At 39.5% G+C, this 26,771-nt stretch overlaps 1 protein-coding gene across 1 annotated transcript in view; it reads left to right on the top strand.

Annotated features, from left to right (window-relative positions):
- Positions 1–26,771, top strand: part of CNTN4 (contactin 4) — a 326,783-nt gene that overhangs the window by 244,391 nt on the left and 55,621 nt on the right. The window contains exon 10 of the mRNA XM_060163881.1: positions 2,737–2,864. Within this exon, the coding sequence (XP_060019864.1) occupies positions 2,737–2,864 (128 nt within the window). The remainder of the gene's footprint in view (positions 1–2,736; positions 2,865–26,771) is intronic.

Below are 26,771 nucleotides of genomic sequence, written 5' to 3'. Positions count from 1 at the left end.
GAAACCTTTTTGTCTTGGAGCGTAAGTCATTTGGCCACAGGTCATACACTTAGCAAGTATCAGGGTGAAGGCTAGGACCCAGGTCATCTGATGACAAATCCTGTGCTTGTTTCCTTATTCATATCCTTTGGCATTATACAGTATGCAGTGTGATACAGGCTTTTTAGGTTTGGGGAATTTTAAATGGTATAAATTCGGTGCTTTGAAAGAGTCAGCTCACCCCTCAGAGCGTTTAATACACCGTAGGCCTATGTTACTTCGTGGAAGTAGGCTCCATGTCGAAAACACAAATGTCTGTCACCTTCCTTATTGAGTTCTCGTATGCCAACATTTCACAGTGTCCAGCAAATTATTTTGTAAATGGGAATATGATTAATTCCTTTAAAGCTATTTTTGTGATTATTGAGGTAATTAGGATTTCATCACCACTCTATTTTTGTAAGTACATTCTGCTCTTTGGCTAATGGGGTATCGTACGTTCTTTATTGAGCAAGTGTTATGTGTATATCTATGGTGTAAATGAACCTGTCTGTATCCTGTACATTGATTTGGGATGACCCAGTTAATTCGTATATTGCCTTCAGGTTGTCACATGTGATAGGTGGGGTGCATGAAGCAGGATGATTTAATAACTATATTAAGAGAATGGGGTCCCATTTTCCCCATATATACCAGTGATTAAATAAGAGGACAGTTTTGAAGATAAAAGAGAACTACTACCTAATAAATACCAGGAATCTCACTGACCCTCTTACATAAGTTTTTACTGTCATCCTAGAAGATTGGTGCTACGAGCTCTATTCTATAGATGAGGAAGCTAAAACTGAAAAAGTTAAGCAAGTCGCCTCCATCCAGTCACACAGCTAGAGCTGATAGAACTGGAATTTGAACACCCATCCTTCTGATGCCAACATCCTTTGTAGAGTTCTCACACCGTCATACTGTCTCATCAGCCTAAATCATAGAACCTGGAGTGGGTCGTCAGGAAGGCTGTCACTTCTCTATCCCTAAGAGCCTTTGAGAAAGGTATATGCAGCATTTGCGACCCAGTGCATCTAAACCTTCCCTTGATTTTAAACTGTTAGCCAAAATTCTATTAAGTAAAGCTGTGCCCATCCTAGTCCTTCTGTAAAGGACTCTGTTAAGGTTGGAACTACTGCCAAGTGGTTCAGTGACTCTGAATTCCTATAACATAATATTGATTTTTCTTTTATGATATTTATTTACTCATTCACTCCGTCCCTTAACAGATGCTTACAGGGCATCTACTACATGTCGGTCCTGTGTACTAGATCCAGGAGATTGAGTCCTCAAACAAACACAGTCCCTGCCCTCAGAGAAGCTGATATTCCATGTGATAGGACAGTTAACTAGTCAACGAAACTTCTGGATTGTGTTGAATGGGAGGAAATAAAGTGGCTGCAGGAAAAGAGAATAACAGGAAAAGGGAAATTCACTTTAGAAATGTGAGTCGGGAAAAGTCTATAAGGGACAGCTTGAGGTCCTGAGAGGGTATGAAGGTGAGAGCTATGCCCTGATATCAAGGCAGACAGAACAGCAAACAGAAAGGTCCTGAGGTGAGAAAGGGGTTCAGATACTCTAAGAACTTGCAGAAGGCCAGTGTGACTAGAGTTCACCGAAGGGTAGAAAGATTAAGGTGAAATAAAGTAGGCTAGAGAAGGGCGAAGGCCAGATCCCTTAGGCTTTGTAGGTTCTAGGAAAGAATCTCTTCTGAGTGCAACTCAGAGCCAAAGAAGGATCTTTAAGCCTGGGGGGTGACGTAGTCTGATCTATATTTTAAAAGGTTCCCTGGCCACTGACTGAAGAATGCGTTTCAGGGGCAGGCGTAGAAATAGATCATTTAAGAGGCTGTCGTGAAGGGTTGGGTGAAAAAGAGGGAGCAGAAGAGATAGACAGAAGTGGGTAGATTTGAAAGATACAGTGAAGATTCAACAGGCATTTACCTTGAATGGGCCATCTGTGTACCTTTCTTATTTCTCCAGCTAGCCTCTAAGCCATGCTGTGTGTCTTATTCATCTTTGCATCTCCCCCTTCAGCTGTAGTCAAGTTTAAAACAGGGTTCTCTCGAATCCTTCCTGTTCCAGTTTTGTGTCTGTCAGTGAAAGTGTTTCCTTCCCACCTGGTAGCAGATATTTGTCCCTAATTGTGGGCCCTGAGATGGCCATCTACATTTGCTATTTTGCCAAAGTCATACCTTGTTGTGGAATATTTTAATTTTTTAAGTTCAGTTTTTGCATCTTTTTAAAAGTGTATTGTCTGACATATTTCAGAAAGAAATATGCTTAATAATAACTCATTTAATTTAAGTCTTCTCATCTAGAAGAAAACACTTTCAATGAAAATGCATAAAGTGGCCCATCAAGGGATTTATTTTTTCTTATTCTTCAGCAGTTTTAAGACTAACGGTGATCTACAGTAAGCCTTCTCTCTGCATAATGTGGTTAGAGCTGTCGAAGAGAGAGAATGGTTGCAACGAGTCTCCTTTTTCTAATAGTTATTCCAACAGACTGTTGAGACCATATTAGCAAGAAAAGTATTAAGAGTACTAAGTCATGCATCCTAATCATGTGTATGTAGACGAATATCCTAAAGATGAAGCTGTCAAGTGATGTAGCCATGATTTAATAGTTTGAAAATGACAGAATGACAGAAATAATTTCCAGTTGGTCATATGGGATAAACTTACCATTTTGGGTTTATTTGCTTTGATTTCAGAATTACCATTTCTGAAGATGGAAGCCTCAGAATCGTCAATGTGACTAAATCAGATGCTGGAAGTTATACCTGCATAGCCACTAACCATTTTGGAACTGCTAGCAGTACTGGAAACCTGGTAGTAAAAGGTAATTACTAACCCGGAGAACATATAGATTAATATGTGTGTCCTCATTTCAAATAATGTAATCTATTGAAGTGACATCCTTCATATTAATATGTACAGATATCACTGTGTCGCTAAATTAATTCATCATGGCAAACACGATATGATTAATATTCTTAGGGAACTGTTGGTAATGCATATGATTGAAAAGCTATCTTATTTCAGGATCATCCAATACAATTTTGAGAATTACAGCCATTGTAGCTGTTATAGTATTGTAACTAATGTTATCTTCAATCCTTTAATTAAATTTCTTTCAAGTCTCTATAGATTTGGAATTCATGTCTAGGAACACTGTGCTAACAAATTAAAAACCCACGACTCAAATACTAATTTTAGCTAACATTGTTTAAGCAATGACATTGGCGATTTTTTAAAAGAGCTGCCTTGGTTATTCAGAGGTATGGATGTGCAGTATTATACTAATAAAGGGCTTTGACCACCCCTGTGTTTTGCTTCAGTCACCCAGCCAACCCTGTCGGTTTTAAAGAAGGAAAATTTTCCACATCCCTTAGCCTGGGTGCTTTATAGTAGAGACAGAAACTCCCTTATGCTCTTGGCATGGCACAGGATGTAAGTCTATTCCAACACCAGGTTGATGGGATGGGCTGAAAGTTCCAAGTAAGAATTGTGAGAGATGAGATTTTAATTTACATTTAATGTGCATTTCTATCACTTTATATCTTGCCCCCGAGTCAGGGATCTTGGCAATGATCTGACTGAGGAAGATAAAGCTTAGGTTGGTGAGTTTCTCAGGGTCACCAGTAGCAGAAGAGGGATGTGAACCCAGGAATCCTGATTCTGCATTCTCCCTGGTTCTTTCTACTGTGCCAGGAAATCTTACTCATTTTTCCTGTTTCTCTATAATAGATACAGATGTGTTACAGCATATTTATTATTTCCCTCTTGCCCATTTGTAGCTCCCTCTGTGAAGTAAGATAGCCTAAGGCAAATTAAAATATCCCCAAAAGAATATTTGCCTCTATTTTAATTTAAAGAAGAAAACTAAAAATTACCTAATTATGTATTTCGGAGTCATTAGAAGTTGGAAAAGTACTGCCACTTATGGAAGCCTTTTTATCATAAACATACTTGTCTATGCAGATAGAAAACTGTAAGTTCAAGAGTCAGACGTAAATCTGTATTTGGATGGACTCCAGCTATTTCAACCTATTATTCACTCAGCAATAGTGTGGGTATGTGACTATGTGTTCGTTCTGTTTCACAGGGCAGAGAAAAAAGAAGTTAGTAAGACTTGTAAAACAAAATTTCAGCTAGACGTCTTTGCTAATGTATAGCTTTCTCAGCTACAAAAGGAAACTTAGTGATGGACTAGGACCAGGAGGAACCGCAAGGTTTCAGAGCTGATCAGTGACAGAGCTGACACCTAACTATAGTTGATTTGCTAGTTATGGAGATGAAAGAGAAGAGTAGGCAGAAGTCTTCAGTAGTGATGAAGAGGCTGGGCTCAGAGTCAGAGAGATCTGGCTTTGAATCTTATTTCTCCCGCTTACTGGCTCCGTGACCTTGGATGAGATAATTAACCTGTGTGGGGATAATAGCAGTGCTGACATCATCGGGTTGTTTTGATGACTGAGATTATCCTTGTGAACTGCTTAACATGGTGCTTGGCACTTAGGAAATACTAGTAGTTGCTTTTGCTGTTGTTGTTTGTATTTTAACAAAATGGCTCTACATACCTTCTAAATCTTATTGAAATGGAAATTCATGAAGTTTCCACTCATTAGGAGAATCAGTAAAGAGAAGGGAGCCTGCCACAAAGACATGACCGAGACTGTGAAAGACTATGGACACCTGAGCAGAGACGTCATATATATGCTGCTATGTATTGTTGAAACTGGGGTATTTTCACATGTAGGAATAAGTTATGTCCTGTGTTTGGTTAGTATCCTTCTCATAAACCTGACTTCCTCAGCTCTCAAAATAGTTGGCAGAAAGGAAAATCCTCTTTCCCATCAGAGTCCATCTCCCAGGAGTACCACCAGCCCCAGGATAAAAACATTCTTAACCATGCATAGAATTCCCTGCTGCTCCTCTTGTAGTGAATTATGGTACAAAGCTTAGAGAGAGACCAGTGATGAAATGCACAATGATCGCCTCCTTACTTGGGTGGATGTAAATGTTGCTGACATAGTAACTTCTTTCTATGTTAAGAAACTTAACACTTCATTTTTTGCCTTCTAGTAAAATGTAAACAGTGATTCCGCATGTATGATATAACAGATTATTTTAGGCAATCCAGAGTTAAACTGGGTTTTTTTAATTTAAGTAATTATTTCTTTCAGTGTATATTAGGAAAATGCTAGGTTTTTTTTTTTTTCTCTTTGTTCCTGTGATCTGGTTCACATCTGCACAAATTTCTTTTTTTTTTAATTTAATTTATTTTTTTATACAGCAGGTTCTTATTAGTTATCCATTTTATACAAATTAGCATATATATGTCAATCCCAGTCTCCCAATTCATCCCACCACCACCCCCACCGCCACTTCCCCTCCTTGGTGTCCATACGTTTGTTCTCTACATCTGTGTCTCAATTTCTGCCCTGCAAACTTGTTTATCTGTACAATTTTTCTGGGTTCCACATATATGCGTTAATATACGATATTTGTTTGTCTCTTTCTGACTTACTTCACTCTGTATGACAGTCTCTAGATCCATCCACGTCTCTACAAATGACCCAATTTCGTTCCTTTTTATGGCTGAGTAACATTCCATTGTATATATGTATCACATCTTCTTTATCCATTCCTCTGTGGATGGGCATTTAGGTTGCTTCCATGAACTGACTATTGTAAACAGTGCTGCAGCGAACATTGGGGTGCATGTGTCTTTTCGAATTATGGTTTTCTCGGGGTATGTGCACAGTAGTGGGATTGCTGGGTCATATGGTAATTCTATTTTTAGTTTTTTTTTTTTTTTTTTTTTTTTTTTTTTTATTTAGAGACGGGGTCTCGCTATGTTGCCCAGGCTGGAGTGCAGTGGCTATTCACAGGCGCGATCCCACTACTGATCAGCACGGGAGTTTTGACCTGCTCCGTTTCCGACCTGGGCCGGTTCACCCCTCCTTAGGCAACCTGGTGGTCCCCCGCTCCCGGGAGGTCACCATATTGATGCCGAACTTAGTGCGGACACCCGATCGGCATAGCGCACTACAGCCCAGAACTCCTGGGCTCAAGCGATCCTCCTGCCTCAGCCTCCCGAGTAGCTGGGACTACAGGCACGCGCCACCGCGCCCGGCTATTTTTAGTTTTTTTAAGGAACCTCCATACTGTTCTCCATAGTGGCTGTATCAATTTACATTCCCACCAACAGTGCAAGAGGGTTCCCTTTTCTCCACAGCCTCTCCAGCATTTGTTGTTTGTAGATTTTCTGATGATGCCCATTCTAACTGGTGTGAGGTGATACCTCATTGTAGTTTTGATTTGCATTTCTCTAATAATTAGTGATGTTGAGCATCTTTTCATGTGCTTCTTGGCCATCTGTATGTTTTCTTTGGAGAAATGTCTGTTTAGGCCTTCTGCCCATTTTTGGATTGGATTGTTTGTTTTTTTTAATATTGAGCTGCATGAGCTGTTTATATATTTTGGAGATTAAATCTGTGTCCGTTGATTCGTTTGCAAATATTTTCTCCCATTCTGAGGGTTGTCTTTTCATCTTGTTTGTAGTTTCCTTTGCTGTGCAACAACTTTTAAGTTTCATGAGGTCCCGTTTGTTTATTTTTGTTTTTATTTCCATTACTCTAGGAGGTGGATCAAAAAAGATCTTGCTGTGATTTATGTCAAAGAGTCTTCTTCCTATGTTTTCCTATAAGATTTTTATACTGTCCGGTCTTACATTTAGATCTCTAATCCATTTTGAGTTTATTTTTGTGTATGGTGTTAGGCAGTGTTCTAATTTCATTCTTACATGTAGCTGTCCAATTTTCCCAGCACCACTTATTGAAGAGTCTGTCTTTTCTCCATTTTATATCCTTGCCTCGTTTGTCATAGATTAGATGACCGTAGGTGCGTGAGTTTATCTCTGGGCTTTCTATCCTGTTCCATTGATCTATATTTCTGTTTTTGTGTAAGCACCATATTGTCTTGATTACTGTAGCTTTGTAATATAGTCTGAAGTCAGGGAGTCTGATTCCTCCAGCTCCATTTTTTTCCCTCAAGACTGCTTTGGCTATTTAGGGTCTTTTGTGTCTCCATATAAATTTTAAGATTTTTTGTTCTAGTTCCATAAAAAATGCCATTGGTAATTTGATAGGGATTGCATTGAATCTGTAGATTGCTTTGGGTAGTATAGTCATTTTCACAATATTGATTCTTCCAATCCAAGAGCATGGTATGTCTCTCCATCTGTTTGTATCATTAATTTCTTTCATCAGTGTCTTATAATTTTCTGCATACAGGTCTTTTGTCTCCCTAGGTAGGTTTATTCCTAGATATTTTATTATTTTTGTTGCAATGGTAAATGGGAGTGTTTCCTTAATTTCTATGTCATATTTTTCATCATTAGTGAAAAATGCAAGAGATTTGCATTTTGTTAGATTGTTTATTTGAAGCTATCTGGTCCTGGGCTTTTGTTTGTTGGAAGGAATGCAAGAGATTTCTGTGCATTAATTTTGTATCCTGCAACTTTACCACATTCATTGATTAGGTCTAGTATTTTTCTGGTGGCATCTTTAGGATTCTCTATGTATAGTCTCATTTCATCTGCAAACAGTGGTAGTTTTACTTCTTCCTTTCCAATATGTATTCCTTTTATTTCTTTTTCTTCTCTGATTGCCATAGCTAGGACTTCCACAACTATGTTGGATAATAGTGGTAAGAATGGACATCCTTGTCTTGTTCCTGATCTTAGAGGAAATACTTTCAGTTTTTCACCATTTAGAATGATGTTTAGGGCTTCCCTGGTGGCGCAGTGGTTGAGAGTCCACCTGCCGATACAGGGGACACGGGTTCGTGCCCCGGTCCAGGAAAATCCCACATGCCGTGGAGCGGCTGGGCCCGTGAGCCATGGCCACTGAGCCTGTGTGTCTGGAGCCTGTGCTTCGCAGTGGGAGAGGCCACAACAGTGAGAGGCCCGTGTACAGCAAAAAAAAAAAAAAAGAATGATGTTTGCTATGGGTTTGTCATATATGGCCTTTATTATGTTGAGATAGGTTCCCTCTATGCCCACCTTCTGGAGAGTTTTTATCATAAATGGGTTGAATTTTGTCAAAAGCTTTCTCTGCATCTATTGAGATGATCACATGGTTTTTCTTCTTCAATTTGTTAATATGGCGTATCACACTGATTGATTTGCATGAATTGAAGAATCCTTGCATCCCTGGGATAAATCCCACTTGATCATGGTGTATGATCCTTTTAACATGTTGTTGGATTCTGTTTGCTAGTTTTTTGTTTTTTTGTGTGTGTGTGTGGTATGCGGGCCTCTTACTATTGTGGCCTCTCCCATTGTGGAGCACAGGCTCCGGACGCACAGGCTCAGTGGCCATGGCTCACGGGCCCAGCCGCTCCGCAGCATGTGGGATCGTCCCGGACCAGGGCACAAACCCATCTCCCTTGCATCGGCAGGCGGACTCTCAACCACTGTGCCACCTGGGAAGCCCCTGTTTGCTAGTATTTTCTTGAGGATTTTTGCATCTATATTCATGAGTGATATTGGTCTGTAATTTTCTTTTGTTGTAGTATCTTTGTCTGGTTTTGGTATCAGGGTGATGGTGGCCTCATAGAATGAGTTTGGGCGTGTTCCTTCCTCTGCAATTTTTTTTCAAGAATTTGAGAAGGATGGGTGTCAGCTCTTCTCTAAATGTTTGGTAGAGTTCACCTGTGAAGCCATCTGGTCCTGGGCTTTTGTTTGTTGGAAGATTTTTAATCACAGTTTCAATTCCATTACTTGTGATTGGTCTGTTCATATTTTCTATTTCTTCCTGGTTCAGTCTTGGAAGGTTATACCTTTCTAAGAATTTGTCCATTTCTTCCAGGTCATCCATTTTTTTGGCATAGAGTTGCTTGTAGTAGTCCCTTAGGATGCTTTGTATTTCTACGGTGTCTGTTGTAACTTCTACTTTTTCATTTCTAATTTTATTGATTTGAGTCCTCTCCCTCTTTTTTTTGATGAGTCTGGCTGATGGTTTATCAATGTTGTTTATCTTCCAAAGAATCAGCTTTTAGTTTTATTGATGTTTCCTATTGTTTTCTTTGTTTCTATTTCATTTATTTCTGCTCTGATCTTTATGATTTCTTTCCTTCTACTAACTTTGGGTTTTGTTTGTTCTTCTTTCTCTAGTTCTTTTATGTGTAAGGTTAGATTGTTTATTTGAGATGTTTGTTGTTTCTTGATGTAGGATTGTATTGCTATAAACTTCCCTCTTAGAACTGCTTTTGCTGCCTCCCATAGGTTTTGGCTTGTCGTGTTTTCATTATCATTTGTCTCTAGGTATTTTTTGGTTTCCTCTTTGATTTCTTCCGTGATCTAATGGTTATTTAGTAACGTATTATTTAGCCTCCATGTGTTTGTGTTTTTTACGTTTTTTTCCCTGTAATTAATTTCTAATCTCATAGCTTTGTGCTCAGAAAAGAAGCTTGATATGATTTCAATTTTCTAAAATTTACTGAGGCTTGATTTGTGATAGATGTGATCTATCCTGGAGAATGTTCCGTGTGCACTTGAGAAGAAAGTGTAGTCTGTTTTTGGATGGAATGTCCTATATATATCAACTAGATCTAACTGGTCTATTGTGCCCTTTAAAGCTTGTGTTTCCTTATTAATTTTCTGTTTGGATGATCTGTGCATTGGTGTAAGTGAGGTGTTAAAGTCCCCCACTATTATTGTGTTACAGTGGATTTCCTCTTTTATAGCTGTTAGCAGTTGCTTTATGTATTGAGGTGCTCCTATGTTGGGTGCATATATATTTATAATTGTTATATCTTCTTCGTGGATTTATCCCTTGATCATTATGTAGTGTCCTTCCTTGTTTCTTGTAACATTCTTTATTTTAAAGTCTATTTTATCTGATATGAGTATTGCCACTCCAGCTTTCTTTTGATTTCCATTTGCATGGAATATCTTTTTCTATCCCCTCACTTTCAGTCTGTATGTGTCCCTAGGTCTGAAGTGGGTCTCTTGTAGGCAGCATACATACATATGGGTCTTGTTTTTGTATCCATTCAGCGAGCCTGTGTCTTTTGGTTGGAGCATTTAATCCATCCATGTTTAAGGTAGTTATCGACATGTATTTCCTATGACCATTTTCTTAATTGTTTTGGGTTTGATTTTGTAGGTCCTTTTCTTCTTTTGTGTTTCCCACTTAGAGAAGTTCCTTTAGCATTTGTTGTAGAGCTGGTTTGGTGGTGCTGAACTCTCTCAGCTTTTGCTTGTCTGTAAAGCTTTTGATTTCTCCATCGAATCTGAATGAGATCCTTGCTGGGTAGAGTAATCTTGGTTGTAGGTTCTTCCCTTTCATCACTTTAAATATGTCATGCCACTCCCTTCTGGCTTGTAGTGTTTCTGCTGAGAAATCCACTGTTTACCTTATAGGAGTTCCCTTTTATGTTTTTTGTCGTTTTTCCCTTGCTGCTTTCAATAATTTTTCTTTGTATTTAATTTTTGATAGTTTGGTTAATATGTGTCTTGACATGTTTCTTGTTGGATTTATCCTCTTTGGGACTCTCTGTGCTTCCGGGACTTGGGTGGCTATTTCCTTTCCCATGTTAGGGAAGTTTTCAACTACAATCTCTTCATATGTTTTCTCAGGTCCTTTCTCTCTCTCTTCTCCTTCTGGGACCCCTATAATGCGAATGTTGTTGCATTTTATGTTGTCCCAGAGGTCTCTTAGGCTGTCTTCATTTCTTTTCATTCTTTTTTCTTTATTGTCTTCCACAGCAGTGAATTCTACCATTCTGTCTTCCAGGCCACTTATCCATTCTTCTGCCTCAGTTATTCTGCTATTGATTCCTTGTAGTGTAGTTTTCATTTCATTTATTGTATTGTTCATCTCTGTTTATTTGTTCTTTAATTTTTGTAGGTCTTTGTTAAACATTTCTTGCATCTTCTCGATCTTTGCCTCCATTCTTTTTCTAAGGTCCTGGATCATCTTCACTATCATTATTCTGAATTCTTTTTCTGGAAGGCTGCCTATCTCCACTTCATTTAGTTGTTTTTCTGGGGGTTTATCTTGTTCCTTCATCTGGTACATAGCCCTCTGCCTTTTCATCTTCTCTGTCTTTCTGTGAATGTGGTTTTTGTTCCCCAGGCTGCAGGATTGTAGTTCTTCTTGCTTCTGCTGTCTGCCCTCTGGTGGATTGGGCTTGGAAAATACTAGTTTTTGATGAGGCAAATGAGTACTTTATTTTTTTTTATTTGCGTATAATTTCTTTACAATGTTGTGTTAATTTCTGCTGTACAGTGAAGTGAATCAGGTATATGTATACGTATATCCTCTTTCTCTTTGTCCTCCCTCCCACCCCACCCCCATCCCACCCATCTAGGTGGTCACAGAGCACCAAGCTGAGCTCCCTGTGCTATATAGCAGGTTCCCAGTAGCTATCTATTTTACAGATGGTGGTGTACTTATGTGAAACCTAATCTCCCAGTTCGTCCCACCCTCCCCATCCCCCCGTGTCCACATGTCTGTTCTCTACATCTACACCTTTATTCCTGCCCTGCAAATAGATTCATCTGTACAAATGAGTACTTTAAAAACTGAGATTTTGTAGTAGACGGGAGAGTGGGAAGGATGGGACCAGAAGAGCCCGGTGGCCTATGAAAAGAGGAAGGCAGAGATCTGTAGGCAGGAACTGTGAAGTCAAAGTATGATGTTTCCCCACCTGATTGTGGGGGGAATTCATTTGTTTCAAAGCAGAGTTCTTTCTGGTATTCAACTGTAGTCACTTTCTCCACAGAGGCCCTCTGATTCTTATATTATTCTTCCAGGTGAGGTGGGACAAAGAAATATGAGCTTTATCTGGTTAATTTGTTCACAGGGTTAATCCTGTTGCTTGGGTAAGATCAGAAGATGTTTGAGAGAACATTTATTTCCCATTGCTTGGTTCTGAGTCCCATTAGCATTAGCGGGAAGTACACAAGTGTGCAAAGGGGCACCCAGACCACCAGGTCTCCGAGAAGGACATTAATATAAATGGAGAAATACAGTTTAGAAATCTGCCCCGTAAAGCACGGTAAAGGCAGAGAAAACCATTCTGAACTCTGTATGAACTGTGCCAGGTCCTGAATCTCACGTCAAAATACTTGAGTGCTGTACCTTTAATGTAAATGTAGCAGTTTAGTCCAAAATAGATGGAGCACTGTGTTTTAATTCAATTTAGAGATCTACAAAGGGACTAATTTATCAGAGAAGTTGCACTCTAACCTTAAAATGTGCTTGTATTCGTTTTGATCTCCTCCCATGTCTCAGATTAAAACACTGTGAAGGTCAGACATGAGAACACATCTCCTCTAACCTTTTTACAATAATTCTGTCATTAACAACACTTTTAAAATCCAATTCTCTTTCCCCCGACCCCCACCCCAGTGTTTTAGAGAGAAGCTGAAGATACTGTCAAACACAGGGACAGTAAGTAGAGGCAGGGAAAGAGAGGACAAATCCACTACAGCAAGTACAGTAGGTTTAAAATACATCTGTAGCAGGCAACCACAAAATGGAGAAATATCCAGATTATGCATGAGCAGGCTTCCAAACTGCAGAATTCTGACAGGTGCCCAGGGGGCTCTTGATTATCATCCCATCATCTGAATTTCTAAATTGGACTGATTTAATTTTTTTAGCTAGTTAGCGTCTATTTGGAATTTTGGTTTGCTCTTTCATTTTAAGCAAGAAGAGTTCTCAAGTCAGACCCTTGGATCCTAACAGAAAGCATCATATTTAACCTTTCATGGAAGAAGTGCTTTAGCGATTGTGAACGTTGTTAAGAACTATATGGTAAGCAGGCCACATTTCCGTGCAGTATTATACTTACTAATTCATTTTTATCTCTAGAGCAGAGTTAAAGGCATGCCATTTTGCATGACACAGTGTCTTTACTGTACAGGTTTCCTATAACGGATATTTCTAAGTAGCAGTCCTCAAGATGAGTGACTTCTCTTTGTCTTGGATATAGTTCATCAAGATAATTATGGTAATAGCAGCCCTAGGTCTTATTGATCACCTCCAGGGCTCACAATGAAATGCAGGGCTATAAGCTGTGCTGTTATCTAGCTGAACTACATCCAAAGTGACCTTGAGTAACTCTGTGGCTGGTGGTTCCAGACCATGCTTTGAGAAACCGTATCCTACATCAAAGAACTTTGTACATGCCACCTTCTAAGTGGAAGTTCAGTGGATTCCCAATGCCTCACCCCTAACCTAACCAATCTGTATCTTTAGGGATGAGACCTGAAAACCCTACATTTTTAATAAACTCATCATACACACCAAAGTCTCAGAAGACTGCATTTTCAGGGGTTGGAAAACTATGGCCCACGGGCCAAATCCAGCTAGCCATCTATTTTTGTACAGCCCAGCAGCTAAGAATGGTTTCCACATGTTTAACTGGTTGAAAAGAAATCAAAAGAATAATAATACTTTCAGATATGTAAAAATTTTATGAAGTTCTTATTTCAGCGTGCATAAGTAAGATTTTAATGAAATGCAGCTGTGTCATTTGTTTACCTATTAGTGATGGTGGTTTTGCACAGCAGCAGAGTTGAGCAGTCATGACAGAGATCATATAAGTACCTACATAATATCCTCAGTTTTGCCTCTTGACCAGCAAAGCCTAAAACGTTTACTATTCAGCCCTTTACAGAAAAATACTTACTAATCCTTTCTTTTGATAACCTTTTTTTTTTTTTTTTTTTTTTGGCGGTACGCGGGCCTCTCACTGCTGTGGCCTCTCCCGTTGCGGAGCACAGGCTCCGGACGCGCAGGCTCAGCGGCCATGGCTCACGGGCCCAGCCGCTCCACGGCATGTGGGATCCTCCCGGACCAGGGCACGAACCCGTCACCCCTGCATCGGCAGGCAGACTCTCAACCACTGCGCCACCAGGGAAGCCCCCAAAAATTGTTCTTCTGTTTTAACTGTAGGAAATTCAGAAATATCGTGTTGGCATGACCAACACGATAATGTAGAGTCTTTTCAATTGGAACCTTTTTTGAAAATGAGTTTGAAGCAGCCTACATCTTCTATGTAAAGTTATTCAAGGCTTTATCCATATATGACTGAGGATCAATCAGAAATCAGTAACCAGCAATGACATTTGGCTACTAACCCACAATAAAAGCTTTTAACATCGGGCCCTTACAACAGAATACGTTTCAACCTAATTGGATGTCTTCTACTGGAACCAGTTATTTCGAGATGATAATTAAGGGTCTCTTTAATAGGATTGACACAAATTCTGACCCAAGGCATCTAGAATAGGAAGGAAAAGTTTGTTGTTAGAAGTGCTAAATGCTAATTATGTTAGATTTCCTGGTAGAAGAACAGTGGCCAGAACATTTCAGTACTAGATCCTGTTAGATGTGAGAAGACCTACCACACTGGAGTTTGCAGCAGCTAAGTCAAATAGCAGAAGCTTAAAGAAAGGGTAGATGATTGTGCCTCTTGTCCTTCCTGTGCTCACGGAGCATGACATAACCTAGAACTCTCTTTATACAAAGACACGAAGCCAAGATTTCAATGAAACAGAGCATAATTATTTCCCCTGAGATTCTTGTGAGCCCTGATGAGGGCCACATAGATTTACTAAATAGTGTGCCTTTAGCAGTATCAGTCATGGGTATGATCGTCCTCTCGTCTGATCATCTCTGTAAAAGAGCTGCTCTCCTTTTATAATGTTGAGATTTAAATTTATTAAGACTGTATGTCAGGACAGTCTACCCTGACTCCATCCTACCCATCGTTTCTCCATTCTTGGTCCAGAAGGAAGACATAATTCCTTAACTATTGTGCTTCTCTACGCCAACTCTGCCCTTTTCCTAGGAAGGCCTCTATGCTGAAAGCAGCTTTCACGTACTTGCCTTTAGTATAAAAGACATCGTGTGGATCCACAAGATTTTGAAGAACTGTCTGCCTCATTAGTAATCAGGGAAATGCAAATTAAAGTACCAGTGTGATATGACATTTTATATATAAGACTGGCAAAAGATAGACATCTAACCAAACCTTTTGTTGGTAAGAATGTGAAGAAAATGGTACTCACACAGTATGAGTAGGAATGTGACCTGCAATAGTCACTGGGGAGAACAAGTAAAATTGGCCCAGCAATTCTATTTCAGGGTATTTACTCTAGAGGAAATTACACGTGTTCTGAGGTAGGCTTGCAAAGATGTTCATTATGTTGTTTGCAATGACAAAAAAAAAAAAGCAAGCAAATTAAAGAATAATACATATGGTAGTATTTCATATAATGCATGTAATATGATTTAATAGAGAATTAGTAATAAAAATAATACCATATAACGTTTAAACATACAAATACATGCTCAACATAAGCGCTAACTCGTGATTATATTTGCGAGGGAGGGAATCCAGAGGAAGGTTACATGAAAGAACTTTAGCTGTATTGATAATATTTTGGGGGGTAAATTTTTAATGTATATTCAGGGGTAAAAGGCTAGAGATCTATGGGAAAAATGTTAAAGACTGTTAATTCTAGAAATGGGAATATGAGTATCAGTAAACTACATGTTTTGTAGTTTTACATGTGTGATATCTCTAGTTAAAAAGAAAACCTCAGGTCAGAATTCCTCTACATGGTCAGACATTATAGTCAAAATCATCCAGAGACTGGTTCTGATTTTCTCCTTCTCTCCTAGACATTGTAGAATAGAGAAGACCTTATTCCTAGTGATATTTAACCCGTTTAATCCAAGTATTTTCTTTTAAGGAAAAAAGCCTACTGTAGAATGAAATAAACGGTTATTTCCTAATGAGTACTTACCAATCAAAATAAACAAAACAAACAAAAAGGCAAACAGAATATGACTCTTTGGCTTCATTAAGTGTGAAGCACATAATTAATTGTTTTCCCTGCAATTCAAAGAGACTTGTGTTGTACTGGTTCAGTTTAATTGAACTTATTACCACAAGCAGATAATAAGAAGTATATTGAAGATATCCATCTGGCTTGCCCTGAAAACCTCACGTTTCATTCTTCACGGCTGTCATAGGCCATACTAATTGCCTCATTTCAGCTGTCTTACAATCAGTGTGATTTAGCTATAAATGTGAAAAAATCCTTACTTGAGAGGAGGTTGATATTAAAAAGCATAGATCTCTGACCTACCTCTGCTACCACGTCTGAACACATGCCCAGCATTATTAAAGTTATATATTTTTCAAATACGTAAATAAAAATCCTCTCTTTCTCACGTACGTCCTTTTAAGTTACGTCTGTCCTCTTATATCTTGCCATACAGCTAGTCCCCTACTGAAGGAAAAAAGTGGTTTACATTGAACTTTTCAGTGATAAAATGTTTCAAGATCCATGTGGTTTGTTTTCAACTATAGTGAGTTTTCTTTTTTATAATGTCCAATGTTGAAATGGATTTTGAATGGCTAATTGTGTTATCAATAAGGAGGAAAGTAAAATTAAGCACTTTTATCTTCTGTTCCCAAATATTGAAGCTCCCTGTGGTTTGAGAATAATGTTTTCTCACGCAGACTGGTTTCATAGGGACGTGCTCTCTCATAAGCAGAGGGGTGTGTGTGTGTGTTTCACATCATCCTGCTCCTTGTATTTCAGAGGCAGCCCCATGGGGGAAGCCAACACTTGGTTCCCAACCTTGAAAAGGAAAATGTGGCCTATTACAAACCCTGAACCAGAAAAGAGATGTGTCAGAATAATTCATGAGTGACTCTCACCTACCTTCCTTTCTTGGCATTTGTTCTCTATGCCAGAGGCAGGAGGGGTATTGCCCTCCCAAACAAGTAACCTCACCACACCATGATTGACTTTCTCTGGCTGTCATAGGCAATCACATCTGAGAAAACCATCCAAAAGACTGTGTAGGCCTTTAGGTTAAATACAGAACCTGACCAAGATGAAAGCAAGTTAATTAACATTTCCATCAACTCTCTCTGATTTACTCTAGCAAGATCTATTTCTAAAAGGTTAACATGGTTATCTCTTTTATGCAGCCATTTGAAGAGCTGAAAGTAGGCTACTGGTTATGGGAGAAGAAATGTAAGCAGAACATTTAGAACAACAGTGGATTTTTACATGGCCTTCTAGCAGTTCTATAATCAGTGTGCAAAAGTGCAAGACATGTTGCTTAGTGAAGATTAACAACGTCTGCTTTGAAAATTTCCCGAACTGGAAAACATATTCCCTATTATCCTATTAACTCCCCCCCCCCGCTTTCTCTCTCTTCAGCAGTAGAACTGCTTATAAATATAAGTCAAGCTTGGGCTTGGCCTAAAAGAGGGGGATCCAAAGGGTCCAGTCAGAAGTGCCTTCTCTTCCATACCTACTCTTATAATCCTAGCCCACATCTCTTCTGATATAACATCTATCTCCACTGTCTCTGCCCACAGCATAAGTAAAACATCTGGTGCTGTTGGTGCTAATACTTTTTGATGAATAAGACAAAAGAAACTGAATTATAAAGACCAGTATAGATGATGAGGGGACACTGATGCAGTCTGAATATGAGGGAATAGTTAAAGACACAAAATATGTAGCCATCTCTTTCCCTCTAGAACACTGTGAGCCTTGGCCCACAAGCCACAGAATTGTCTAGGGGGTTTTTTGGGGTTTGTTTTTTTTTTTTTAATAAATGCACATTCCTGGACCCCTGACCTGATGAATAAAAACCTCCAGGGGTGCAACCCAGGCATTTTCATTTTTAGTAAGTTCCCCAGGGAATACCTGCATCCATCAAAGGTGAAAAACCTAGGAGCTCACAGTCTAAGGATGCATACCAAGAGCCAAGAAATAGAGCTGTGTTCAAACTGTGGAAGGAATAGGAAGGAAGGGAGGGAGGGAGGGAGGGAGGGAGGAAGGGAGGGAGAAAGGAAGGGAGGGAGGAAGGGAGAAAGGGAGGAAGGAAGTAAGGGAGGAAGGAAGGAAGGGAGGGAGGGAGGGAGGAAGGAAGGAAGGAAGGGAGAAAGGAAGGAAGGAAGGAAGGGAGAAAGGGAGAAAGGAAGGAAGGGAGGAAGGGAGGGAGGGAGGAAGGGAGGGGGGAAGAAAACTGAGTGACTAACTAGGGGAGTGAAGGTAATCATTGAACTGGGAATTAAAAGATGAATAAGAGGGGCTTCCCTGGTGGTGCAGTGGTTGAGAGTCTGCCTGCCAATGCAGGGGACACGGGTTCGTGCCCTGGTCCGGGAGGATCCCACATGCCGCGGAGCAACTAGGCCCGTGAGCCACAACTACTGAGCCTGCGCATCTGGAGCCTGTGCTCCTCAACAAGAGAGGCCACGGTAGTGAGAGGCCCGCGCACCGCGATGAAGAGTGGCCCCCGCTTTTCGCAACTAGAGAAAGCCCTCGCACAGAAACGAAGACCCAACACAGCCAAAAATTAAAAAAAAAAAAAAAAAAGATGAATAAGTTCACCAGGTTAAAAAATATAAAGGTAATTGCAGGCAGAAGAAATTTATCTAATGTATGAGAGGAATGAAAATCCCCAGCAAGTTCAGAAAAAATATATTTGAAAGGTGAGATGAGAACACTTCCAGAGAGGCAGCCCGTGAAACACTATCGATCACATTTCAGCAACTGTGGACAATAGAGAGGCAAACATTTTGATTTTCTTTTTAATGCAAAGAAAACAGGTTCCATCAACTGTACCTAAATGATCTTGACACCAACTTCAGGGGAAATTTTACATCTTCTAAGAGAATTTAAAAAGAAAAACAGTTATCACCAACAGAGGAGTTTTAAAATTATTTTTAAAGTAAGTGATAATGCATATTATTTATAGAAATATTAGGGGAAAAGATAATCTCATCATTCAGAGAGATCCATATAATCTTTATGTTTTCTTTCAGAATTACATCTAGGCATGCATATATATGAAATATGTGTATGTGTATATACGTGTGTGTGTATGTTTAAATCTATGTCTGTCTTTTTTTTTTTTTTGATATGGACCATTTTTAAAGTCTTTATTGAATTTTTACAACATTGCTTCTGTTTTATGTTTTGGTTTTTTGGCTTCGAGGCATGTGGGATCTTAGCTCACCATCTAGGGATCAAACCTTCAACCCCTGCACTGGAAGGCAAAGTCTTTACCACTGGACCACCAGGGAAGTCCCTATGTCTGTCTTCTAACCTGTAAATAAATATCCTTGTTACTAAAAGATTATACTATACACACTGTTTTATAACTTCTTTTGTCATTAATAGCTTTCTGCCAGCATAGATTTTTGAACAAGAAATAAGTACTAGCCTTATTTTCTTATAAATTATGTTTCTTTCTCCTGCTAGTCAAAATAGCATCAGGAAGCAGCCTTTAAAAAGACTCTCTTGTGATACCTGTGTGGGCAAGATGGAGAGAGGATACTGGAGGATAATTTGCAGGACTGGTTAAAATGTTGATTAGGGCATTCATGTCAACCTGGAGGGGAGATCCTGAACTATCCCTCTGCACTTTCCTCAACCTTTTCCTATTGGAATTTCTTATCAGTGACACATGATGTTACTAATAATATGCTGAGTACATTTTCTGATCACATGAACCATTAGGGAATAGATGAAATGACAAAGTCAGTATCCAAAATGACCTTGAAAAGATAATCATGTGAACCAAATGTAACAAGATTAATTTTAATAGTGGCGAATGTAAAGATTTTCACTTGTCTCCAAAAACCAGGTTAAAAGAGTCAAATTTTAGGGTGAGGCTCTGTGTTAAAGGTGAGTTAACAATATTCTATGCTTTAAAAAAAAAAAAGCAAATTACATCTATACCTTAATAGAGGACCTGAAACAAGAGAGGGACAATCTAAAAATCTACAGTAGACCTGATGAAAGTATAACTGGAGGAGGATTGTGTTTTTATTTTGAGACTGACATTAAAATTTAAAATCAGCCTAGAAGAAGACAACTGAGCCGGTGATAGGAGACACAGATGAAGGAGGTAAGGCAAAGAAGAGGATTTAGGTAGGGTGAAAGGGGAGGGATAATCAATGTTTTCACACATTTAAAGAGCTATCAAACTCTATGTGGTATCAAAAGGCAGTCCCTGAATAGATGGGTGATAAATGTTGGAGCACAGGATATCACTTGTGTTCAATAAGATGAAAAAGTTTCAAATAATTAGACCATGCAGAAGATGAAACTAACGATTTTTCTATTATCAATAATGTTCATTTCCAGACCGGACAAGTACTCCGGGGAAACACTGCATAAAGAATTCACGCATCAGGTGGCAGTGTGTGGTCTGAGTGGACCACTATAAGGGGCATTTCCTAGTCATTTTAGCATTTTCATGGTCTACTTAGGTGACCTTGTAAACCTGGATCCACGTGAACCTCCCAGTTCTGAAATGTTATCGTTCTTTGATTTTATGGTTTTAAAAACTTATTTCTGCCCTGTGGGTTTTCTAGCCCTGAGCAAAAATTTTGCCACTAGCTTGAATTCTGTCATGTTGACTTTATTTTCTTATGGCAGACTCTGGTTTTTTCTCCCAGCATGAATGTATCCATAATCAGCAGTGCAGCATGGGTTGAAAAGGTTATTCTGCTAATTATGAATAGCATATTCTTAAAATAAGAGTCCTATAAAAGAATGAATTTTCTCTTTAATTTTATGTTGCAGTTTGAGAGTGTTCAGTAAATGATACCTTTGTTCATTGCCTGAGTTTTGAACCCTTTGAGAGGTAAGCCAAGGCAGTCCGGCAGATGGCAATCAGATGTCAGCTTTGTAAGTCATACAGCGTATAGAAAAGAATGTGACTGGGTAAACAGCAATGGTGCGCTTCCTAAAACTGAACTCCAAATTGGGTAAACTTGTGCCACTGTACAACATCAGATCTCTCCCTTGAACCTTGCAACATGGAGAATCAAACCACTGTATGTGCTTCCTTCACACTTGCAGGAGAAAGAGAGGCATGGAGCCAGAAATTCTTTATTGCTTTTTCCCAGACTCACCACTGAATGAGAAGGACTGAGGCAGGGGAGGAGAGAGAAGAGGAGTGTTAGGAAACATCAAGAGTCTCTAAAAGTCAGCTGTAGACCAGAGGTTGCAAACTGGTAGCTGTCATGGCTGACTTTACTTGAACCCACAGACTGGTTTTCTTTGGCTGTGAGAGTGTTTAAAACTTTTGAACTGGGATGCTTTTAGACAGGGGGGCATGTGCTCTCTAAATTGACCTCAGACCTCATTATTCCTTATTGTCTCGTATCTCTTAATCACACTTTGGTGATACTGCCAGGACCTCTGTAAGCATTTGACATGCAGAATTAAGTGGGTCTCATGACTCTGGGGGGAAGACCAGCCTTTTGATTATTTCCAATTATTAAATTATTAAGTCGATATAAATTGACCATGGTGGGAATGTAAGAGAAAGAAGACTGGAAAAGGGAATGTTTCAAACCTTTCTATTTATAATTCTGTACAAGATTTTACTCCAAATCTGCATTTCACTCCCATATCTCTACCAGGAGGTTATCAGTGGGAATAGAAACTCAGTTATCTGAATGGACACGATCTTCTCAGGAGCAGCCAGTGGTTAATTGGGACAAGAGAACATAAGTCATTATCTTTGAGAAATCTGAAGCAAATTGAGGCAGGTTGTCGCCTCTCACCGGGAAACAAATTAGCCCTGTCTTTAAAAAGACTCTGCTTTCGGGGCTTCCCTGGTGGCGCAGTGGTTGAGAGTCCGCCTGCCGATGCAGGGGACACAGGTTCGTGCCCTGGTCCGGGAGGATGCCACATGCCGCGGAGCAGCTGGGCCCGTGAGCCATGGCCGCTGAGCCTGCGCGTCGGGAGCCTGTGCTCCGCAACGGGAGAGGCCACAACAGTGAGAGGCCCGCGTACCGCAAAAAAAAACAAAAACAAAAAAAAAGACTCTGCTTTCTCTAGCTGCTGACTGAGGATTCCTGTCAACTGCCAAAGAAATAGGGAAAATGTGGCTTAATGGTACTAAAATAGTGGTCGTGAAATACCTACAAACCCATTTTCTCATGTTCATGAATGTTTCTAATTGATGTGACTACTGTGTTTGAATGACAAAATTGGTGCTAAGCTTCAGCTCCAGAAAATCGGGGTACCATCTTCCAGCTGCAGTCATTAATGTGCCAGTAAGTTTGGGAAAGCTCTGTATGTATAAAGGAAAAGCCATAAATTATAGGCAAAATAGCTCTTTCCCTTGGTTAACTTGTCTTCGTGGAACCCCTGGCAGCCTGGAGGTGGGTTAGAGTTCAGCTTTTGCATGAGAAAAAGAGAGAGAGTGAGAAAGAAGGAAACAGTAGACAATGTGCTGGGTTATAAAGGTTGTGAACAGTAAAAAAAAAAAAAAAAACTTCAGAAGGTATGGCTTACTTTTCCTAAATTTTGTGAATGTGGGAATGATTGCCATCCAGTGGAAAGAACCGTGAGCAAGGTCCTGCCCACCTGGGTTCTGGTCCTCTAGATCTCTTAGTGGCCAAGTGGGTGACGCTACTTGGATCGTATTGCCTCAGACTCTAGTTTTCTCACCTGTAAAATGAAGAGCCTTGAATAGAGAGAGTTAAGGCCTCCTCTAGTTCTGAAGTTCTGTGGTTTGATAAAGAAGTGCTTAAGTTGGAATACAGCATGAAAGCCCTCTAATGTCCGATTTCTTTTTCACTCAGTGGCAACAACAACAAAAATCTATCCAGAGGTGCTCTCACTCAGGCTCTCAAAGGAAATGAGATGAAACCTTCGTGCACAGGAGATTTGCATTGTATAAACATCTATTTTCTCTTAGTTCACGCTATAATCCCTGAAGGAAAGAGAAAAAATGAAAATTATGTGGTGTGGGCAGTTTTATCAACCAGTCCATCCACGCATGGTCATGAGGTTGGGATCTGAAAGGACCCTGGGCTAAGTGTGCCTCTATCTTCATAAACTTCTGAAAATATGATCACTTCACTGCACTGAATGGGATTCCAGTGTTTGACTACATGTTGATTTTATACATTATGGCCACCAAACACAAGCCAGCCATGTCAACAGGCTCATAGTCAAAGGGAGAGATAGTGAGAAAACTGGCTCATTTGAATAATGTTTTGATTTTTAAGGGCAATTTTCAGTATACAAAACTTTTGTGTTACATACTGACTTTAAAACACAGCCCTGTGTAGATGTATGAGAAAGCAATGAAAACTTGTACATGAATGTTCATAGTAGCATTATTCATAATAACCAAAAGTGGAAACAACCCACATGTCCATCATCTGATGGACGGATAAACCAAATGTGGTCTATCCATACAATGGACTATTATTAATCCATAAAAAGAGATGAAATACTGATACATGGTACTGATACATGGATGAATCTTGAAAACATGATGCTAAGTGAAAGAAGCCAAACACAAAAGGCCATGTATTGTATGATGTCATTCCTATGAAATGTCAAGAACCGGCACATCCCTCAAAACAGAAGTAGATTAGCTTTTGCCGGAAGATAGGGGAAGGGAGAATTGGGATTGACTCTTAATAGGCACAGGGTTTTGTTTTGTTCTGTTTGAGGTCATGTAATGTTATGGAATTAGATAGTAGTGATGGTTGCACAAAAGTAAATATAGAAAAACCACTGAATTGTATACTTTAAAAGAAGAATGTTATGTGAATTATATCTCAATTTTAAAAGGAAAAAAATAAGTTATGATCCATTTTGGACCCTGAAAAAAAAAAGAAAGAAAAAGAAAAGGGACTAATAAATATACCAACTCTGGTATCCAGGTGTCATATAATTCCTAGAGCTTGACACATTCTTAGGGATCACCAGCTTTATGATTCTCAGTTACTTAGGTGATTCTCCTGATCCTGCTTCTACTCTGATCACAGCCCTCCACTCTGCTCCTGAAGACATGGTTGGAGAAGTACTCTCGCCACGTCTTCCATCCGCTGTAGCTCTGCAGCATCCTCTCTATTGCTGTGACACCATGCCAGATATTAGCAGCAGAGTAACTGGGTAGAGAAGGTCTCTGGTATGTCCAATATGGTCCACCTCTTTCCTTCTCTACTAATATATTAAAGGGGGATGAATACAAGCATTGCAGAGAGACAAATGAGGTTCAAATCCCAGCATTATCATTTCCAAGCTGTTCAGAGTGACCTTGTGAAATGGGTATAACAGACCCTATTACACAGGATTGTTGGGAAGACTAAATTCGATATGTATTTCCATTCCTTAGCACATATCAGCATTCAGATATTTTTTTCCTCTTCTCTCTGACTACTGTTCACAGCCCACCAATTGAGAGCTCCAGCACCTGGCCAGTCAGCCACGTTCTACAAACATCTTGGCTATGCCTCTGCGTACTTGGCTTCACAAATAAAGCATTTCTGCCACGTTAGCTCTCTTGTCCTCTCCCTTAGCTCTAGCACTTCCTCCTGAGCGCTCTCTTTCATTTGGTCGCAGCACCATCCGTGGGGAGTTATCCTTATTACTCCCTGATACTACTCCCGTCTTTCTTTGTGAACATCTCTCTCGTTTCACCTATCACATTTTTGTAACCATCTAGTTAGGACTCCCCCTTGATTCCTCTTCATTTTTGAATCTCTAATGCCAAGCATACTATTCAGTAAATTTTGATACATCAATGAGAAATGAGGCATAGTTCATTTTTCTGGTGAAGAAGTAACTCCCAACTATTTGACATCCAATAATCATGGGCGCTTATTTCCCTTGGATGTTTATAACTCTTCTTTGAATTTTTTATTATTGTATCAAAATAACAAATATCTATAGGCCCATGACCAACTTAAGGACTAGATTATTATCAGAAACTTAAATCTACTTATGTGCTCCTATCCTAGGCCATCCCTCTGCCTTCCTTCCCAACCATTATCCTTTTTGTTTCTTGATTTTTTTAAGTTGAGAGTTACATTTTATTCAGCAGACATTCTTAGGACTTTAAGCCCAGCGTCTCAAATAACTCTGAAGGACTGCTCCAAGGAGGCAAGGGAGCCAACCGCTATCCTTCTTTAGCATTTTGACTGACTTAACATTTCTTAGATCCGTGCCCGCTGGGTCCTGTAGACAAGCTGCACTTACAGGCTTTGCTCACACAGTTTAGCTTGGGTGATTTCCTGTGTCATCTGCCACTAATATTTTATTCAAATAAATGAAGAGATGACTCTGTATCTACAAGAAAATAATACTGGCCCCTTCACACACTTCACAGAACACAGAACACACACCATCTTGACTGAGTGAGGCAAATAGAAACTAGTTTTATTTCCCCATTTTTTAAGGAAATTGAGGAAACTGAGGCTCAGAAATGTAATGTGACATATTTCAGATACCCAGCTGTAGCAAATTGTAATCCTGGGTCAGAATCCAATCTTAAAACACAATGTCCACTGTTGTTTCCATTATACTCTACTATCTCTGAGTCTTTGAGTCAGATAAGCATACGATGAAAGTAAAAATGGTGCCTACCTCATAAAGATGTTGAGAAAATTAACTGAGAATTCTTTCAAATGCTCAATACACTACCTGTCCATGTGGTAAACATAGAGTAAACATTAGGTGTCATTAGTATTGTCATTATGGTATAGATTGGCAATTTAAAGTTTGAAGCCTCTAGAAAAATCTCCTATGAAATCCCCTAAGCTAGCCTGGAGCAGTAGCTAACATTGCTGGCTGTGTCACTGGGTTGAATTGATTACCTGAGGCCATCTTGGTGAGACACAAGGAGAACTTGTGTGTTGGACTCTGGATATTACAAATCCCACCAGTTACGTTGACTGAGGCAAACCTTAGATGCTATGGTACATGGTAGAGTCTGCTCCCAGTGGGCTTAATTAAACAACCTTAACTTTTGTCTATTTAGTTTCTCAGCCTGGGTGACCAGGACCAAAATTCACCATCTCTCTGAGCTTCAATTTCCTCATCTAAAAGACAAGGTGAATCCATTTCATTTATTTATGTATTTATGTGTTTTCTATTGCTTTTCTTTTTGTTTTACCAGTGGGCTTTGATGATGTAAATACCTACCAGAAGTAGGGTCTATTTGTGTGTGTGTGTGTGTGTGTGTGTGTGTGTGTGTGTGTTCGTGCAAGTATGCTTGCATGTTTGTCTTTGTCTTTCTTATAATTATAATAATATGAGATATTTGGATCATTTTTCTCTATATCATAAAGTTCTCCTCCTACCACCTTACTTCCTAACTCCATTTTGTGGCTGACTCTTGGTCATCCTTCAGAGCTCAGGTCTCCTTCAGGAATCTCCTCTAACCATCTTATCAAAAGAAGTTTCTTCCTATTCTCTAACATGGTCCCTATTCATTTATTTCATAAACACTTTTTCAACATCTAAACATATTTTTTGGTTTTGTTTACTTATAAGCCCATCATCCATCACCCTACCTAGAATGTAAGCTTCATGAGGATCGGAGCTACCGACCCGTAACCACAGTCTTTAGCACCTGCCTTGCCCGTATTAGAGGCTCTGTAATATCTCTTGAATGAATGAATGAACAAACGAGCGAAGGAATAGACCCCATTAACTAAGACTCCTTTTATAGCGTGTTAAAATCATCCTATTCTCACAGTCTGTTCATGAATTCACCCAATTGAAAGAACCCGTTGAGATCCTTGGAAGAGAGTAGATCATCTCTTCCAGCCCCTTCTTTTTGCAGAGGAAACTAGAAAGGGCAAATTACATATCCAAGCTAAGGTACAATAGCCTGTTCTTCCTTCTACTCTTTCATGTTGCCTC

Source organism: Lagenorhynchus albirostris, chromosome 10, assembly GCF_949774975.1.
Source record: "Lagenorhynchus albirostris chromosome 10, mLagAlb1.1, whole genome shotgun sequence".
NCBI lineage: Eukaryota > Metazoa > Chordata > Mammalia > Artiodactyla > Delphinidae > Lagenorhynchus > Lagenorhynchus albirostris.
The sequence above is the reverse complement of the archived record's forward strand: the minus strand, read 5'-3'. Positions and strand labels throughout refer to the sequence as shown.